This window comes from Dipodomys merriami, unplaced genomic scaffold (assembly GCF_024711535.1).
Source record: "Dipodomys merriami isolate MVZ:Mamm:240054 unplaced genomic scaffold, mDipMer1.0.p SCAF_9, whole genome shotgun sequence".
Classification (NCBI taxonomy): domain Eukaryota; kingdom Metazoa; phylum Chordata; class Mammalia; order Rodentia; family Heteromyidae; genus Dipodomys; species Dipodomys merriami.
In genome coordinates, this window is record NW_027206512.1 from 36659152 (window position 1) to 36680239 (window position 21088).

At 42.6% G+C, this 21088-nt stretch overlaps 1 protein-coding gene across 2 annotated transcripts in view; it reads left to right on the forward strand.

Moving 5' to 3' along the window:
* Scfd2 (sec1 family domain containing 2) overlaps window positions 1–21088 on the forward strand; it is a 311750-nt gene that overhangs the window by 274569 nt on the left and 16093 nt on the right. For both annotated transcript variants that reach the window (XM_070012469.1, XM_070012470.1), the window contains exons 6-7: window positions 1876–2021; window positions 12783–12917. In XM_070012469.1, the coding sequence (XP_069868570.1) occupies window positions 1876–2021; window positions 12783–12917 (281 nt within the window). The remainder of the gene's footprint in view (window positions 1–1875; window positions 2022–12782; window positions 12918–21088) is intronic.

Sequence of the window (21088 nt, forward strand, 5' to 3'; positions counted from 1 at the left end):
TTCAAGCCTGAAGTTTGAGAGAACCAGATGCAACAGAAGACATTGGAGGCGACAAGGGAGGCTTGTGGTTTCATTTCAGCATCCCAACCTTCCCTCTGCTAGCACAGTTTCATGGCTGGAGATGTGTCCCTGTAGGGTTCAGGGCCTCTGCTGAGGTAAAGGACCTGGAGTAAGTGGAGAAGGGTGAGAGGGAATGGAGAGAGGGCTGACATGACACAGGAGCCCTGTGTGGCTACTCCAAGGAGTAACTGGACCCCAAACTCTCTGGTCCTCAAACTCTCTAGAGAAAGAAAATTGCAGGAGCATGAGTCATCCCCTCATTGTAGAAGAATACAGGGGCACCCTAGAGGATTGGGGGCCTCCCTTATCACAAGGTAAGCAAATGAAGTACACAGACCACACGTAGCTGAAGGCTAGGATCAACTTCTGGTTTATTATCTGTTTAACTAAGTGGCTTCAATGAGAACTGGCTGGAATTGTACACTTAAGAGTTCCCTTACAAAATGCCGTTATCTCCTAAGCTGGCTGAATGGAGCAGCCTGGCAAGGGCTTATTAGAAGTAACTGAATACAGCATCTGCCAGAGTTGAGAATCAGAGGAGGCTGGACAGCCAGCCTGGGGAACCTCACACCTTGTGTGGCCAAAGAGAAGGGCCTGGGGGTAACTGCCACCCACTGGGTAACCACTGCCCCAGGGACAGGCCCAAGCCTCCCCAGGAGAAAAGGCTGCTCCCCTACTCTCGATTTTAAAAGTTTGGTTTGCAGATGAACTAAGTGTTTTACTGATTCCTTTATATGTGTGATGTTAACACACATAAAATACCGCAGAATGGGGCTGGGAAGGTGGCTCAGTGGTAGAGCGCTTGCCTTGCATGCATGAGGCCCTGGGTTCGATTCCTCAGCACCACATAAGCAGAAAAAAAAAGCCAGAAGTGGCACTGTGGCTCAAGTGGTAGAGTGCTAGCCTTGAGGTGAAGAGCTGAGGGATAGCGCTCAGGCCCAGAGTTCAGGCCCTAGGACTGGTACCAAAAAAAAAAAAAAAATACCGCAGAATGGCTTAGTTACTTTTGTATGGCTCTGTTTCTTCATCTGCAGAAACCCACCTACCATGTTGGCTTTCTGTAGACATTAAATATGCTAATATGCATTAATTTCTTAAAGTACTTCCTTACATGAGGTGAACATTCAGTAACTATAGAAGTTACTAGGGCTGGGAATGTGGCTCAGTGGTAAAGTGCTTGCCTAGCATGCATGAAGCCCTGGGTTCAATTCCTCAGTACCACATAAACAGAAAAAAGCCTGAAGTGGCACTATGGCACTAGCCTTCAGCCAAAGAAGTTCAGAGAAAGTGCCCAGACCCTGAGTTCAAGCCCCATGACAGGCAAAAAGAAGGAGGAGGAGAAGGAGGAAGGTTAGTATTATCCCAGGAAAGAACTCATCCTATTTTATAACCTTTATCCACATAGTGCCTGCTACCCACTAAATACAACCTGAAATTGGCTTGAGAACCATGCACAAGGGACCCCTTGTGGGAGGCATCATATGTAGAAAAGTTTAAGTGTACAAGGGACATTTTGAACCCAAAATCTGACCATCACAGCTCTTAAGGAGCTTGCTTTCTGTGCAATATCTGCAGTCTAGGAGTAAAGCCAGTGGCTGTGACCCTGGGCAATTCCAAGTCCTACTTCTGCCTAGAAACATTTACACTCAGCTGTGTTTCATTGCTTGGAGTGATTAAAAGAGCCCAGTTGGTGAACAGCCAGGGAAACACAGGGTTAAAGAAATTACCAACTCTGTTACATTGAGCCCAAGCTGTCATGAGAAGACTTAATTTAAGGATTTGTTCAACTAAGAAAATATTTCTGGATTGTTTCAGGCTGTGATTCTGCAATTAACCTGACGTTTCCTCAATCCAAACTCGCTGTGGATGAACTCTTTGCCTCTCTTCAAGATATTGCTGGAGCTCGGAATCTCATGAAGCAGTTCAAGTCTGTGTATGTTCCTGGAACTCACACTCACCAGGCAAGTGCATGAGGTTTAAGGTAACTGCATTTAGGTTTCAGACTCCAGGTCCAAAGGAAGTTTCTGCTTAACATCTCTAGGATGGGCTTGGAGGATTCATTCCAGATAGACTTCAAGTTCCCTTAGGGTTGAAAATTTGGGATTCTACCAGCCTCTCAATTCAGCTTTTCCCTGGGACTGACGCAGTTGTATGAGCACTGGTTTGGAGTCCCACTGTTTTGTAACTGTGTGTCTATCACAGATTTATTCTATAGCTTTGGGCAAAGTCCTTCACTTCCTGGGGTCTAGTTACCAAATGAAAGACTGGCTCTGTATAATTCCTAAATTTCCATATCTAAACAATCCATAATTTTTTGAACAATCAGAATAGCAAAATGACCTAATAATCCTATGGCAAAGGAAGAGAAGCTTGTGATAAGGGAAATATTTATCTTTGAAATTCTCTTGCACTAGCACTGAGGAGGCTGAGGCAGGAAGATCACCAGTTTGAGGCCAGGTTAAGTTACTTAGGAAGTTTGAGGTCAGCCTGGACTATATCGTGCGACCTTGTCTCAAAATATGTGTCTAATTCTCACTTGACACTATGTGGGATAAGAACCTTACAACTTGGGGAGAGAGTACTAGGGAAGGAGTCAGTGGGAGATAATGAGGGATTGGGTAGCAATGCTTAAAAACAAATGTACTCATTACCTTACTTATGTAACGGTAACCCCCTTGCTCATCACCTTTTCAATTAAAAAATAATATATGTATAACTAATTAAAATAAAATAGAAGTCAGGCACTGCTGGAACACACCTGTACTCCTACCCACTCAGGAAGCAGAGATTGAGAGGATTCTGGTTCAAGACCAGCCAGGAAAAAAATGTTCATATGATCTTCATCTCAGGCAATAATATGGGTATAGTAGTACATACTTGTCATCCAAACTATGGAAGGAAGGATTAACAGAAGGATCAAATCCAGGCAAAAAAAGTGAAACCCTATTTCAAAAATAATCAGCCAGGTGCCTGTAATCCTAGCTACTCAGGAGGCTGAGATCTGAGGATCGCAGTTCAATGCCAGCCCAGGCAGGAAAGGCTGTGAGACTCTTATCTCCAATAAACCACCAGAAAACCAGAAGTGGCACTGTGGCTGAAGTGGTAGGGCACTAGCCTTGAGCTGAAGAGCTGAGGGACAGCGCCTACAAAAATGACCTACAAAAATATTAATAATAATAACAAGAAGAGGAGGAGGAGGAGGAGGAGGAGGAGGAGGAGGAGGAGGAGGAGGAGGAGGAGGAAGGACTAGAGGTATGGAGCACCTGCCTAGCAAGTATGAAACCCCAACTCAAAACCTTAGTACCACCACTAATAATAATAATAATAATTAATAAAATAAAGTTCCCCTGAAGCTTTCCACAGAGGGGAGAAGCACCAAACAAGAATGATTTGACCATTGATAGAACCCAGTATTTATTCTGTAAAACTCACAGGGGAGAAGAATGCATAGAAAGTCCTAAAGGAAATGTAGAGAATGTGGAAGGTCCAGGACTGTGGATCCTGAGGACTCTATGCTGGACAAGGTAGGGGACAGAACTAAGGTTCCTGATGGTCAAAGGTGAGCCTCCAGGGAAGAGCAATGTTTCTGAGGGGGAAAAGCTAGGCAAGAATAATCTACTCTACAGCAAAAATCAAGAACTCTAACAACAACAGATGCTGGAGGGGATGTGGACAGAAAGGAACCTTACTTCATTGTTGGTGGGAATGTAAACTTGTTCAACCACTTTGGAAAGCAGTATGGAGGTTCCTCAAAAGACTTCACATAGATCTCCCCTATGATCCAGCAATCCCACTTTTGGGCATTTACCCAAATGTTTACAAACAAGACCACACTAAAGCTACCAGCACAACTATGTTTATTGCAGCATTATTTACCATAGCTAAGATATGGAACCAACCCAGATGCCCCTCAGTAGATGAATGGATCAAGAAAATGTGGTATATATACACAATGGAATTCTATGCCTCCATCAGAAAGAATGACATTTCCCCATTTGTTAGGAAATGGAAAGGCTTGGAAAAAATTATATTAAGTGAAGTAAGCCAGGCCCAAAGAAGCATAGGTCCCATGGTTTCCCTTATTTGCAATATCTAGTATAGGTATGAATCAAGCAGAAAAGGTCAGATAATGTGATGTTAGGAAAATGAACTCTTAAATATGTATTTTAATGTTTTCGTTTCTTTCATGCATATGTTTCTAACGCATTTATAAGATTATTTCTTTGTTGCTTTGTATGTCCCTCCCCCACAGTGTAATCCCCCCTTTCACTATATTTGATGTCAGTATAACATATGGAGGAGATGGGGGCAAACAAGTCGTTTAAGGATTCAGGTGGACCTGTTGCAACAATGAGAAGTACAAAATGTCATGTCAAAACCAGCTTTACAATGTCGGGGGGGGGGGGGGGGAGGGGAGTATAATTGGGTGGGGGGAGGGGGGAGGCTGGGAAGGGAGGTGAAGGGTAAACAAAGGAGGAGGCTGCAATGCTTGGTAAGAAATGTATGCATTATCCTGCCCATGTAATTGTAGCCCCTCTGTACAGTATGTTCTCAAATAAAATAAAATAATATTAAAAAAATAATAATAATCTACTCTATCTTCCCATGATATCCCTAGGGAAATTTACTTAGGTTTTTTGGGGGGAGGGTGGGGGGAGATAAGTTGAATGTACTTTCAGGGGAAACTAGAACATCATGAAGAGTACTGCTTGAGGGCACTGACTTATAAGATTTATGTGCAAACTCATCTTCCCACTATGGCCCCACAGAATCCCAGCGCTTCCTCTTGTATATTAGAAGCTGATACTTGAAAAGTATATCTATGCTTAGTCTTCATTGTTGTTTTTCTTTAATTCCTACAGTAAGTAAGACAGGTGTTGTTCTGAGGAAGAAAGGCCAAGTGATTTTTACATAGGCACAGAGTGACCAGGAGCAAGATCTGGTCTTTGCAGTCAACACAAAACCTGCTCTTCCACTGCACCATGGCTGTTGTGGAGGTTCTAGAAGTACAGATTGATAGTTCAGGCTTCTTCCCAGCACCCTCTCTCTTGAACTGATGCTCATATGCTAGTGCTCCAACGTATTTTTTTTCCCCTGATGGCACTAGAGTTGCCTCTTATCTCATTTTCATCTATTACTCCTTCAGGAAAGTGTGTTGGTCATACTTTGGATGTAGAAAGTGTTACTCTAAGGACCATGTGGTTTACTGTAGGAATTAATCAAATCTCTAGAAGAACCAGAGGAATGGGATATCCCGACATGAGTCCCATTACCAGGCCTGCTGCTCCAAGGGTGCTAGGACCCTGATTTCTGAGGAGAGGGGTGATAGACACTAGGAGACCAGCTAAAACTCTTGGCATGGCTTTTTTGCTCACAGCAAGTGCTCTACTACTTGAGCTACACCTTCAGATCTTTTCACTGGAGACAAGAATCTCACTGATTTGTCAGCCCAAGCTGGCTTTAAGCCACAATCTTCAGATCTCAGCCTTATGAGTCGCTAAGGAGTGAGCCACCAGTGCCCATCTTCTCATATAATTAATGAGATCTTCAAACTGGGCATCTTTCACAAATATGCTCTTATGACTCAGTGAGCTGACACCTTATAAACTCTTAGTAGCTGACAAATAACCAGCCTGTACATAATGAGAGTTTGTAGTCACAGCCATAGGAAAAGTGAAGAGCAGAGAAGCCTTTTGGTCCTTGAAGTATCCCATTTCTTCCTTTGTTGGAATATGGGCTACACAGAAGGAGAACTGATTTGACCTTAAAGTTCTCTTTTTTCTTTCTGATATAAAATCTATGGTAATTTTGTGGATCCCCAAAAGTTAATATGAGCTCAAGATACTAGTGTCCTGAGCCAAATAGATAAGCTAGCTCCATGGTCCCAGCCTACCCAACAATCCCCAGTTTGTCCAGGACAGGATCATAGATCAATATAAGATTAGTGGTTACACATGCATGTGGAAAAAAGTTTTTTGTGAGTTTCCAAGCACCCATTTCTTCTTGATGTTTCTTACACATTGTGTAGGATGCTTGGGTTCCTTCCTCAAAGCCACAGTATTTGACAACATTGCTGATCCTCAGCTGTAGTATCATTAGGACATTAGTGATGACTTGGGGCAGGGACTTTTTGACTCAAGGTTTTCTGGCTCTGCCCTGATGTACTTTAGCATGAGTCTGGCGCAGAGCTGCTGTGCTAAAAACTCAGAATGTGTGCTGTATTTTGTGCCTCTGCATGTGAACAAGACATGAAAACAGCAGTGCCCATGGAAGTTTGATTTGTCTTATGCCAGGGAAATAGGGCTCTGAGCAGTCTTCAAGCAGAGTTTCATGTCAACTCTCCCCAGCCCTGAACACCAGCTGTTCATCTCCTAGGCAAATTTCTGTCTCCTGGCCCCTCCCCCCCACCCCCCTACCCCCCGATCCTACATACTGAGCCCTATAACTCTGAGACCTTTTTGAATCAATTAGTGTGGGACAGGATGAAACTCAGGGCCAAGAAATGACATTGTTTTGAAGTCTACTTCTACCTCATGTGTGAATGCAAGCAAATTCTTTCTGAGTGTGTTCTTTGATTTCCTCATATTGAAGTTGAAGGGACCACATATGAGTTTTGTAAAAGAAATAATATGAAGGATGGAGAGATGGATAGAAGGAAGAATGCATGGATGGATGAATAGATAAAACATTTTAAAATCTGCAAACAAGCCGTTTCCTTTAAGAAGATGAAAGGAGAAACTAATTGTAATCTGGCAAAAATAAAAATTAAAGAAAGCCAATGCACTGTCAAATAAATCCCTCAGCAGTTTAAGCAGATGTTTTTTCTGTGCAGTCTTGAACTGAGAAATAATGAATACCCTTGACAAGTCTGGTTTTCCTAAGAAGTTGGTGTGTAGGGTCACTGTGCAAAAAGGGAGACCAAGCCTCTTCATGAGCGGACTTGAGCATCCCAGCTTCCCCCATTGCCAGCAAAGGCAATGTCAGAGACCCACATGATGGGGTGGGTCTGTGGCAGCAATTTGGGCATCCTTGGAAATGGTTTCTGAAATGCACCTGATGTCAGAAGTCAGACGACATTGCATAATCTTAGGAACTGCTGCATCAGAAGCCAGCTCAGGTATTAAAAAAAAAAAATCTTCCGGGTACAATCACACCTTATCTCCAGCACAAAATTAATCTGTTACAAGCATTTCATTTTTCACATTTTGTTTAAATGGGATATTTTTTTAAAGTCCAGATTGTTTTTGAAAATATGTAGCTCATTTAAAGAAGACAATAAAGAGAGTTTCTGATATAAGATCAGTTCTGTGGAACTCTGATCCTTTCAATGGTCATAGACATTAGGATATCTTCTTAGACTCCATTTCCAGACTCAGCACACTATCAGAGATGGCCACAGGATGACCTTCATGGGTGCCAGGTGCCTTAGACTCTGTGAGCCTCTTTCTTTACGAAAATTAAGAATAGTAAAACACATATGGTATGATTATATTGATATAAAGGTAAATAGTTAAGCGGGCTCTGGTGGCATGCCTGTAATCCTAGCTATTCAGGAGGCTGAGATCTGAGGATCTTGATTCAAAGTCAGACCGGGCAGGAAAGTCCATGAGACTCTTATCTCCAATAAACAACTAGAAAACCAGAAGTGGCACTGTGGTTCAAGTGGTAGAGTGCTCGCCTTGAGCTGAAGAGTGCAGGGACGGTGCCAAGGCCCAGAATTCAAGCCCCACTACCGACCAAAAAGAAAAAAAAAGGTAAATAGCTAATATATTTTTGAAAATTAAGGCATTCTACTCAGAGTTGGTGGCTCACACCTGTTAGCCTAGTTAATCGGGTGGCTGAGATTTAAGGATCATGGCTGGAAACCACCTCTGGTTAAGAAAAAAAAACAAAAAAACAAAACTTTGCAAGACTTTATCTCCAATTAACCAACAAAAAAACAGAACAGATATGTGGCTCCAGTGATAGAGTACCAGCTGTCAGCAAGAAAGACAATTAAAAGCACAAGGTTCTGAGTTCAAGCCTCACTACTGGCACACGCTCTCATGTGCACACATGCACACACACACACACACACACACACACACACACACACACACACATGCAAATAACAGTAATACTTTTATGGACTCTTAAAAGGCCTAAGGTACTGTGCAACCTATGCCTAACAGATAAACTGGCTCTGTGGTCGAATAGGGCCCTAATTTGCCAATGGAAGAGTATCAGGCACTTTTCTCCCTGCAACAGCCTTGGGACCACCCATGAAACACAAAGCCATCTACACAGTCATCAGGGAGGTATTTGATTGGGTTCTGAGGTGACAGTTCAGGACTGAGAGAATGAGGTTGCTATTAGGTGTATTCCTTGGTGTGAAAACTATATAGGAAATTTTCTCAGCCACAATTCCATGAGCACAACTTCCAGCATTCCATAGGGACACACTCAATTATTATTCAAGAGTCACCAGGTTCCAGCTGTATCTAACAAATATCAGTAGTTCCCCCAGTACACTGCAATTTACCAAGCAGGGGTCATTTCTGTCATAAGCACTCTTGCCTGTGTAGTCTGACATTCCTTCTTTATCAGGTTTCCAGGGAAACAGAGCTAGAAAGTTAACCAAAAGCCAGTTTCCTATGCAAAGTGACAAAGGGGCTTAACAATCCTTTGCCCATACATACAGCTTACCACTTTTTAAGGAAATAGCCATATTAACATTTCAACTCCAATTAATGAGGATGCTATGTGTTCCCCAAATCCCATTTCCTTTTTTTCTGGGGCACACAGTGTGAGACCATATTTCCCAAATTGCCTTGCAGGCAAATGTCAACATAACTGATTTTGGCCAATGAACTATGGGTAGAAGTGATATATTTTCAAACAAGACCTATAACATCCCTCTGGAAATCCTTCTTACTCTCCTTCTACTGAAATAGAATCAGCATGAAAATCAGCATGGAATCTCAGTGCCCCAGGAGAATCATGGAACCCCTCCAAGGCAGGAACCTGGGTCTCTGAATGATGGTTCTCCAAACGGACATCCAACTTTGTCTCCTACCTGAAGCAAGAATTAAGTGACTGTAAAGAAACAAAGACAACAAATTTATCAGAGTTTTTCTCTTCTTCTCCTCACAAAAAAGTGAACTGGCAAAGAGTGTTCAGTTAGAAACATTTAGTTCCTATGGTTGACCCTCTTCTTTTATGTGTGTGTATTGGGGATTGAATGCAAGGCTTAAGTACTGTCCTTTATTTAGCTTTTTTTGCTCAAGGCTGGCACTCTACTACTTGAGCTGCAGCTCCACTTCTGATTATTTGCTGGTTAATTGGAGATAAGAGTCTCACAGACTTTACTGCCCAGGTTGGCTTTGAACTGCAGATCTCAACCTCCTGAGTGGCTAAGATTATAAGCATGAGCCACTGGTGCTCAGCTTGACCCTTTTAAGGTTGAGGCAACCCAAATAACCCTCTGGCCCTTTTAAGCATGCGGATCACTTGGGGTAGGGCTCCAGAGAAATGCCTGTCACCTTCTACATGGTCCTTGGGTGAGCAGCAAAAGTGCCTGACCAAGTGGAAAATGCTAAAACAGCTTGTTCCAATGACATGGTCTGGGCCCCAAACTATCAACTAAATTGCTTGGAGGAAGAAGCCAATGAGTCTCATCCTTAAAGTCCTAATTGGGAAAAAGATAAATACATGTATTTGCAAAGAAGACTCAAGACAAGCACTGAGAAGGTTTTTCTCAAGTTGTGCTTTTTACTATATGATCGCTCCACATGGCTGTAACAAGAAAGGTAATTTAGTATATCCATGATTAAAATCCAGGGGGAAGTCAGCTGAAATTGCTGAGAGAGAAGCCATTGCAACGTGATGCTTCAAGGGGGAACGAGATTCTGCCAGCTCCTGTATTTTATAGTCAGAGCCCAGCATCATACAAAGAGCTGAGTCTAGAAGGAAGACTTTGGAGTGAAGAGACAATAAATAGCTTGATAGCTATCACATCTCTAGAAATGTGCTATTTCAGAGTTGCCATATGGGAAAGATCATCAGAAAGAATGCAACCACATCAAAAAAAAAAAGTAAGAAATAAGTAGAGGGCTATATTTGACCACTAATAAAAGCATTTCTATCATTTTTCTGGATCATGTGATATGTTCGATACCCTTTACTTTCTGTATTTTAAATTGTAGTTTATTCCTTCATTCTAAGTAGATGTCCACACAGTAATCACAGTCTCTAGAAACTATGAAGGAACAGCAGTTCCAATGTGGCCCAACTCAGTGGGCTGTGCCTCTAGTGTGCTTTCCACAGATTAACCCAAAGAGGAGCCAGGGAGAACAAGCCAGCACCCTTCCCCCATCATCCCTCCATGTCTCCTTTCTGGCCTCCCCAGCCCACGCTAGGGCTCTGGAGCCTTGACAACAATCCTGCCGCCTAGGCACAAGTCTGGTAAAGATGAGCAGGGTACAATGCTGCAGCTTGAGTCCAGAGACCCCTGGTCTATGTCTGAACTCTTTGCAGAATCCTACCCTCCCTTCTACCCCAACTTCTTGAGTCTAAAGCTAGCCCTCATTAACTTTTTGGTGTGCTTTACCCCAATCTCTTTTCTAGTCATTAATCATGTATTAAATTTAAATGATAATTGTTGCTATCTTTAGTGACACTCCACTCACTGTGGTTTATAAAACAAAAAGCAATACCAGGGGAAGTCTCCCTCTTGTCTTTGTTTCTTTACCTCAGCTGAGGTAGTTTCTACTTATTGCACGGGTTTAATTTTACTATGCATTCAATAAGTGTTGTTATATTCTCTCTGGCACTTTCTTCAATTTGAGGATCATGGTTTGAAACCAGCTTAGGTCATCCAGTGGACACCGTGGTTTTTACTTTTCCCACCCAGAGCTTTCTCAGTCACTTTTCCAGCATTCCTCCCTACAGATAAGTATGCCTCACTTACTAAGTAGCTCCCTATGGAGAAGGTAGACTTCAAAACTTTATGTCAAAACAATAGGGCCTTTTATGGTTCTTATTTGCATATATGAGCATATCCAGAGAATAGATTTCTGAAAGAAGAATTTCTAGGTCAGATGCATTTGTCGCTTTGATAGCTCCTGCCAAATTATTCTCTGTGTTGATCATAACTATTTCCCTTCTGACAGTGCCTGGAACCCCCTGACTTCATCAAAATATGGCTTCAGAATTTTGGATGTTTGCCAATCTGATAAGTTTGTTTTTTATAAATCTATCTTGGTATAGTTTTAATTTGAATTTTTCTTCTTAAGAGAAAAGTATCAACCTTGCTCTACACCATGGCTTTAAACAAGTTCCTGTTATATCAGTGTTCCTATTCAATGCTTACCTTTTGTGATGGCTAATCATGAAATCTCCAGGCACACAATAGTGTGTGATAAACATCAAGAAGGTGGCACTTTCTGCTGAATACACACTACCTCTTCCTGTATCTTTTCCCTGAGGAATATACCAGCTACATTCCTGATGAATGGTCAGGAACAATGTTGATAGGCTATACCCAGCTTAATTTCTAAGGTATTTTAAGAGAAGTAGAATAATGGGTAAAATAAGTACAAAGTATCTATAAAGTAAAATAAGATGAAGCCAGGGAAACGTTCAGCACACTAAATATCCATTCCTCTGGTTGCAGGCAAGTCACATGTTTGGCCAATGAAAAGACAGGCTGCATCTCAGCAGTGCCTTCTTAGAGTTTAAGAAAGAGGAGGGGAGAACCAAACCCAGAGGTCTTACAGAAGTCAGTGAAGCTTCTGGACAGAGTATTCAGGTCACAGAAAAGAAAAACACTCAACACTATTTTACAAACCAGAGGAGTTGTAAACTAACCTCACTCTGATTCTACAGGAATTCTTATGAAGCCCTGTGTCCTGCTCTTTGCCCTGACCTAGGTCAGAGTCCTCTTATCATCTGGCCTTCTTTTTCTGGCCTAGTTGGACTTGGAGTTGAGCTCTACGGAGGAAGGAGGGATTGCTTTAAGCCTGGATGTTGACAATCCATTGCAATAAACATTTGTAATCCTCACTGAGGAGAACATAACTCTAGGAATGTTTGGGAAACATTGGAGGTCATCTTCATGTTTATATCAAATGGCAGGACTTTGCTTGCCAGCATGTTCCATGCATAAACGATGATCTCTGGAAATCTTTTATTGCTTTAGCATAAATTGATTGTACAAAGAGGTTCCATTGTGATGTTTACATATGCATGTAATATTCTTTGATTAAATTTATTCCCTTTTCATTACTCTTTCATCATCATCCCCCTTCCTCCTCTCTCCTTTCTGAGCATTGTTAGTGAGTTTTGTTATGCTATTTTCATATATATATATATATACATGTATATACATATATATGTATATACACATGTATATGCATATATATAAGTACACGTATATGCATATTGTGTATATATACACAAGATATATTTCTATAATAGAATTATTAGTATACTGTGAGTATGACTCTGATAAGCAGCACTTGCAGAATCAGTTATGAGAGGCAAAATAGTGCTAGAATATTGGGGATGGAAGTATCAAGATCAAGGTTGTTTTAGTATCTTTTCACACATATAAAATCACTGCTGTTTTCAGCATCTAACTAAACTTGCTTTGCTTCTTTTAGGGCAGATTAAACTGTCCTTTCTCCAGACATACCAAAGAAGTGCCTCTAGCACTTAACCAGCACAATATTTTGTCTCTCCAGGCAACCTATAAGCCATTGTTGAAGCAGGTTGTGGAGGAAATATTTAATCCCGAGAGGCCAGATCCCATTGATATTGAACACATGTCTTCAGGCATCACTGATCTCCTTAAAACGGGATTTAGCATGTTCATGAAGGTAAGTAACCATGAAGAGGTAATCCTCAGTGTTCCAAAAGTCCCTTTTCTGAGTGTGAAAATTCTGGCACTCCACGGGCCTTGGCTGGTTCTGTACAGACAGTGGTTGGTATTTTCACTCTTCTATGACCAAGGCCATCTTTATTTACCTTTTGGTTATAAGCACTCTGATCTGAGCTTCTCTGATCTGAGCACTGTGCACTGGGTGGGATCATTTCTAGTCAATATGGAGTGCGTGTGTGTGGACACATTGCCTCTAAAAAGGCACCATGGGAAATCTCCTTGTGGCCCATGTTGTCCCTTACCATGAGTCTATAAACTAATTACCAGCCTTAGTGACAGTCTGCCAATCTTGATTTCTGTGTGTTGCCACTACAGGGGTTTAAATTCAGGGCCTGGGTACTGTTCCTTAGCATTTTTTGCTCAAGATGGGTGCTCTACAACTTAAGCCACAGTGATACTTCTGGTTATTTGCTGGTTAATTGGAAATTACTTGGTTAACTGGAGTCTTGTGGACTTCCTGATGAGGTCGGTCAGCTTTGAATCACAGTCATCAGATCTCAGCTTCCTATGTAGTTAAGATTACAGACATGAGCCACCGGTGAGTCCCATGACTAGCACCCCAAAACTCACTTGGAAATGACCTATCTTTTGGCCCAGTAAACTCATAGAGGAGAAACACCAGAATTCTCTGGCTTGTATCTGGAGTGGGTCAAAAAATGAGTAAACAGCCCTTGAAGTAGGGCTGAAAGGAAAAAGTAAACAAGTGTGATCTATTTTTAACTCACTATAAAGTTTCTAAATTTAAAAGGTTCTAAACAAGATTACAGGCTGACCTCTCAAGGCTATGCCAAAATTTTAGTGGTAATAAGTCTTGGAAATAACGGAATGTTTTGCCAGCTTCAAAGAGCCTTTGAAATCATGAATTAATCTACATAGAAGATCTGGCCTTTCAAAGTTCAATAAATGCATATTCCAGGAAAACTGGTCCACTCCAAAAGCCAGAGGACAGATACCAGACAGGCAGACTGGAAACTGAGTAATAAACTGGCTTGAATGGCCACGCCAGTCTCTCTGTTCTGCTGTGCTCAATTACCAACCATTTCTGATGCAATGCCCGGCGGGTATGTGTTTCTCTCTCTCTCTCTCTCTCTCTCTCTTTCTCTGTCTCTCTTTTCCTCCTTTCCTCCCTCCCTCCTCCCCCTCCTCTCTCTTTCTCTCTCTACTCTTAATAAGCAATACAGACTTCTGTACAGAGTATAAATAAGCCCCAGAGTTGGTGAGTGGCTCCCTGTCCTGAGTAGGTGTTTGGTTTATACAGAGACTTCCAGGCTAAACATGGTTTCCATCCCTCTCCATTTGAGCACTGTCTTCCTTCACTCATGAACTTAGACTTCTAGAAGTGACTATAGACTATGTTATGATACATAGTCATGTCTTTGGCGAACTAATCACATGCATCTGTTGCTGTTCCATGAAACAATAATCCTCACAAGTTAAAATCACTCCTTTAAACTCTGCAGTTTTCTCCAGCTCTGCCTGTGATCAGAAGCTCCACTGTCCCAAGTATGCATTGTTTAGGAAGTTTGGGACCATCCTGAGCCAGCACTGGGAAACTGAATGATTTTTCCCATTCAAAGCTGATCATTAGGGCTTTTCTAGAAATGCCCCCACAGCCAAGGCCGATCTCAAAGAAAAGTTGCCAAGTAGTGCATTAAGAGGAAGGAATTTGTCTCCTGGCAGCTGCCAGCATCCAGTGCTTGGTCCACAGCTTTAGAAATCCTGCACCTGTCCACAGAGATGCAGGGAATCTCCTTTGGCCCAGGCACAAAGCCCATCCCTCCTCGCTACTCCAAGGGAGAGTCATTTTGCTTAATTTCTAAATGCGTCTTGGGAGCTGAGATTTCCTGCCATTCCCAGAACTCATCAAAGAAACGTTTCTCTAGCCTATGTGTTCAAGATTTGAGCAAATTTAGCATAAACTTAAGAATGACTAGCTGTGAAGAACTAAATTCCCAAAGAGCTACTTTTTTGAAATGGATGTGCCTTCTAGAGGCTTCCATTCTGCTTTAAGGTCCTTGGAGAAAGGGGGGAGTAAGATGTGGATAGAGTCTAACATGGTCATAGCCATGGACCAACTTTCCTTATCCTGTATTTCATTGCTTCTCACCTACCCAGAGTTATAAAGAAATCTGTGGTTTTGATTTTCTAGGGCCAGTGAGAAAGTTTCCCTTCTCATGTAAAGAAGAGGTTGTTTGACAAACTTAGGAGGTAGCTCCATCATTACCCTTGTTCTCCAGTGAGGAAACTGAGGCCTAGAATGGTTCATCAGTGGATGTGAATTTCCAGAAGGCTAGGATTGCTTCTCATTTCTATTTTGAGCTTTCTCCCAAAGAACACACTGGAAGGGATGACTCCAGGACTTGTCTCCCAAGCCACTCATTTCAAAGCCCATGCTCTTAATCACAACATATCTTGGCCCTGGGATGCTGCCGGGCATTTCCTTGGAAGTTAAATGTTAATAAGTTATTAATTTTGGTTTTCTTCAGGATTCCACAGTGGCATAAATACTGTCCCATTGGTACTGTCGCACACGAATACTCTGCCTGGGCTGGTCTTGGCGGCAGCCAGGCGAGCAGGATCTCTTGGGGCTGAGGCCGTTTGCTTTCACTCTACCTGCTTCTGTGGGACTTGGACCATGCACTGTGGGAGAATGGGCCAATGCATTACATTTTGAGGTTCATCTTTGTTCTGTATCAGGTATCCTTTGTCTTTCTTGTCACTTGCTGCCCTCCACTGTGCCTCTGGCATCTACTCCACCCCAGGAAGAAACACAGAGGGGAGCCCAATAAAGCCTTCCATGTTGAATCCTGCCTGTGCTGTGGGTACTGCTGTACAAATTCTAGAAATGAAATTCAGCTGGAAGGAAGCTGAATTGCTGCTCTGTCCTTGTTCTTTGTCTGCTCAGAGATGATATTGACTCGGGATGACCCAGGGGCAGCATCGATAGACTGTGAAGGAGAGGGTAGATCAGGAAGCCAGGGAGAGATGAGCTCGGAAGTAGAGCCTGCAGTTTAGATCTTACTCTTTTCTGAATCCTCACCACTCAGCACCTGTGTACAGCAGACCCTCACTAAAGGTGGAAGGGTATCACAATGGACCTATTATAGTGCTCATTCAGAAAGTTATACAGCTTTAAGCCATTAGTTGCTCTTTCCAACTCCAGTAGTCCTTCCCTCACCATAGGGATACATTGCAAAACCTTTGGTTTGCATGAAACCACAGACAATATCGGCCCCTTTAAACCCTGTGCTTTTCCCTGCAAACACATGCGCACGCACATGCATGCACGTGTGCACACACACATAGACAAATTTAGTGGTCATAACTTTTGAACTTTATGTGTGACAGAAAAACAAGCACTGATTTCTTTTCCTTCTTCACAATTTCTCAGGTAGAAGATTTGATCTTTGCAATTTCAACACACAAAGTTGGTTTTCTTTCCTTATTGAGTCAAGAGCTTATATCTGTTCAGCTAAGGAAAGCACTTTACAGCTTCTCTTTGACCTGAGTTACCAGCATTGTTACCCTTGTGCTTTGGGACCCACAGTGAATTAAGAGTTGTTTGAACACTAGCAGTGCCAGGTGACCAGGGGAGTAGCATCCACAGAGCAGAAACACTGGACAAAGGGATGATTCAGAGATGGAACCAGGCAGGACAACACATAGTGTGCAATTTAAAATTTAAGTTTATTTCTGGCATCTTGCATTTTATATTTTCAGACTGTAATTGACTGTAGGTAACTGAAATCATTGAAAGCAGAGTCAGAGAGAACTTCTACATGGCTCTTAATCCTGAAGCTACATTTCAATGACTTCCTAAGCTATAGGAAGTAGCAGCCCCAACGTCAACTCCCGTGTCCCCCAGCGGAGACGCTGGTCCTCCTTTCCAGCCACTACTAAGCAAGGCAGAGCTGATCACGGGTCCAGCAGCAGCACATCCTGCTCCCAGCTCACCCACTGTGCAGTGATTACCCACCCAAACAAAAGCCAGCTCCAGCCTCTGTCCCTGCTTGTCTTCTTTTCACAACAGAAGCCCAGAAACTACTTTCTTCCAACTTTTTGTTTCCCTGGAGAACAGAACAGAGACAAAGGGACTTGTTTTATAGAGTGAGAAATTGAATGAGTTAATAGGAAAAATGCTCCAACAGAGTGGTCAGATGAAGGGATGAATGATACCAAGAATGTGTTGAGAGTTTATTTTCTACTTAACATCTATATTTTTAATTGATTCTATATATAATAGATGTTGATTTCACCTATGTATTCCTTACTTGCTATCTGTTACTCCCTCATGCCGCTGTCAGTTTACAAGGGAGGCAGTAGGGAATAGCTTAACAGGCCTGGAGTCAGAGCACTAGAATCCATGCCTCACCTGTCCTAAGTTTCCTCTTCTATAGAATTGGGTGGAGCAGCTCCAGCTTGGTAGAGCTGTTGTGAGAGTTAAATGAGGGACTATATACACAGCACTCAGAGCAGTGTCTGGTTGTGGACGTACTTGCTATTTGTTTATTTATTTATTTATATGCTCTAGAACTCGGATTTGAACTTAGGACCTGAGCTCTATCCTTTAGCTTTTCACTCAGGTCTAGAACTCTATCACTTGAACCATACCTCCATGTCTGACTTTTTTGGTAGCTAATTGGTGATAAGAATCTCACAGACTCTCATACTGACTTGGAAGCTCCATCTGAGTAGCTAGGATTCCAGACATGAGCTATTGGCGCCCAGCTTACTTTCTCTTATTTTTACAAGTTTATGATTCCTTTCAGACTGTGACTAATAAGAAAAAAGCCACCTTGAGCATCTCTATATCACTGGACACAGCCAGTGCGCAGGTAGTTGGTGCATGCAACCTAATTTTGTGGTGAAGATGAAGATAAATAGAAGGCGGTGGTCCTGCCACCTGCAAAGATGTCATTGCAAATTTTCCTAGCATTTGCTCTTGCTAGGAAGATATAAAGTTGCATGTTCTACTGCTGTGTCTACAGGAAGCCATATTCACAGGCCTATGGTGTGCTTTTCCAGATCCTCTTATCCATTCCACTTTGGGTCAAACTTGTTGATCTCCTGTTTGGGGGACATAGGTTATTCCTGTGGGGCAAACCATGGGGAGTTGGTGAGGTACCATACATGGACAGGACAAAATGGGTCAAGGCATAGAGGAGGAGGCCTTGGCCACCCAGAAACAGAGATGACTGAATGACTTGGGGAGCTGACTCTCCTGAGCACTTCCACATGCAGCAGCCACATGCTGGGAGAGAGCAAAAGCCTCCACGCTGGTTTGGGTTTGCAGCTGCTCCGGAGGCAGCCATAATGCCATGGGTGGTGCAGACTTTTTCTCCAGCCCCTCTGAAGTGGCTCACAGCACTCACCCATAGTTATTTGTATTTCTGCAAGCAGCAATAGCTAAGAAAAGGGTCTTAAGAGGCTCTGCACCCCAAAAAAATCCTTCAGGAGCAGGACACTCAGGCACCTGGATTTTGACCTCATTAGAGTCAGAACTGTGCATTTGCATCACAGTACAAGTTTGCTAAACCACTTTCTTTGCATGGATTTTTCTAAGTCACAGGGTCTAGAGACGTCTTTTTCCCCCTTGTTCTGGTTATCTAATGGTGCGTAGGAAGTCACCCATGAACCCTTGGTTTGCAAGAATAGGACCATGTATACGTCTGCACTCTAGGCATAACTCAGCAGGACAGGATTCACTTTCAGTATGGCTGAGCTCAACCAGGCTGGGAGACCTCAGTCTCTCTCTACAGAGGTCCTCTCTCCTAGACTTTCTCACAGCAGAGCAGCCATGCCCAGGGCAAGTGACCTAAGAGAGACAGCAGGTGGAAGCCACTGAAGTCATGAACTGTCACATAGCATCACTTACACAGCAATCTGTGTGTTGAGGGTCACAAATCATGACAAGTACCAGCTTCAAGTGGAGGGAATGTATACTCTTCTTTTTGAAAACAGACCAAGAGTATGAGGAGAAGAAAATGTATTTTATTTTTGGACAACATAGATTGCATTCCCCTAAATATATGTTTGGCTGACTAGCCTGGCAAGAGTGGTGCTGGCTAATCCTTTTTCCCTTCTGAGCTAGCAGACATGGAAGTTATTCATGCTTCTGACCTGATTTCAAAATAAGTGATTCCAAAAAGATTTTGATAATGAAGGCTGACTTATTATTTTCCATAAAATGTTTTGTGTTTGTGTGCAGGCCTGGGGATTGAACTTGGGGCCTTTTGCTTTTTTTTTTTTCATATAAAGTCTCTGCTTTTGTAGATCTTGGATCACAATCCTCCTGCATCCACCTTCTACATAGCTAGGATCACAGGCATGTACCACCATGCCCAGCTTGGTTTAGTTGCCATTTGATGTTGTTACTGTTTTTTTGAGATAGAGTCTCATTCATTTTTTTCCCCCAATCTCCAGCTTAGCAGACTATTTTAAAAATTATGTTTTTAAAAAGCAGCCAAATGCCGGGTACTGGTGGTTCATGCCTGTTATCCAGGCTACTCAGGAGGTTGAGATCTGAGGATTGTGGCTCAAAGCCAGCCCAGGTAGAAAAGTCCATGAGACTCTTACTCCAATTAACCACCAGAAAAACAGAAGTGGCGCCATGGCTCAAGTGGTAGAGCACTCGCTTTGAACTGAAGAGCTGAGAGACAGCACCCAAGCCCAGAGTTCAAGCCCCACGACCAACAACAACAACAATAACAACAACAACAGAAATCGTATACTAAAAAATGAGCAATAGTCCTCACTCAAGTTTGTTCCTATTGATTCCTATAAGGTAAATCACAGCAGCTGGGAAGAAGAGCAGCAAGCATGCCGCTGGGCTGGAGAATGTTTCAAGTTAGTTGGATGCACTTCTCAGCCAGGGGTAAAACGTATGACTAGCCCATAAGGCTGTCAGCTTCAAAGGACAGCCAGGGAGCCCGCTGGGGGAACAGTCCCATTGAACTGGGAAGAACCAACAGAGACAGAACCTGACATTCTTTAAACAGCCTGGTTCTCACTGTCTTCAGTCTTTGCCCAGAGCACCTTGAACTTCCTAGGGGAAAGCTTGATAGCAATCTAATAAATAAATCGAAACATACCTTCCCTCTCACTAGCATATTAATTTAATTTAAAACTAGCATGTCTAATAGGCTGCACTTTCAAAGTACATTTCTGGAATTTGTGGTTTGGATTTCAGTCTTCTGAAAATAATATATTTTATATCTACTCCATGTGTTGGAACCTCTCCTTGTTTTGACTAAAGGACATGATTTGTCAAGATGTGCTCTTTACTGGAGTCAACATGAGGGGGTGTTTAATCTAACAGAAAGGGGCATGAGTTCTTTTTATCTCATGTATAGTTTTTAAAGAGTTGTTATAGTTTGTCTTTGTTCTGCTTCTTCTGTGGCTATGCTTTGTTAAAGAAAAAGAGAAGCTGGGCACCAGTAGCAGCTCACTCCTATAATCCTAGCTACTCAGGAGGCTGAGATCTGAGGATCGCAGTTCAAAGCCAGCCCTGATAGGAAAGTCCGTGAGACTCATCTCCAATTAACCACATGAAAACCTGAAGTGGCACTGTGGCATAAGTGATAGAGCACTCCCCTTGAGTTGAAGAGCTCAGGGACAGTGCCCAGGCCCAGAGTTCAAGCCCCACGACCAACCAAAAAAGAAAACAAAAGAGGGAGAGAGAGATTCATGACCCAGACCAGAAGCATTATCAGTGCTCTAGGCCTTGGATTGAGTTGCTATGAGTGTCTCACCACTTTTGGTCCCACTAGGAAAAGGCCACAAGCAGAGATAGACAACTGAGAAATGCTCAGACAAGCCCTGACAACCTGGTGGCAGTGAGGGACAACAGTTGAAGCTCTTTCTGTTGCAATTAAGATGCCAACCGATTGCATAAATAAAATCAAAGAAAGGATATTTATTGTGAGGATCGTGAGGATAAGGGGTATCCTAGGGAAGCTAAGGACTTAAGTGGGATTTGTACCACCAACTGGAAAGCTGTTAGGAAAGCAGGATGCTGGATGGTGCCAGCATAGTGTAGGTACTCCATTAATATTAGTTGAACAGCTGGGCACCCGGGGCTCATGCCTATAATCCTAGCTACTCAAGAGG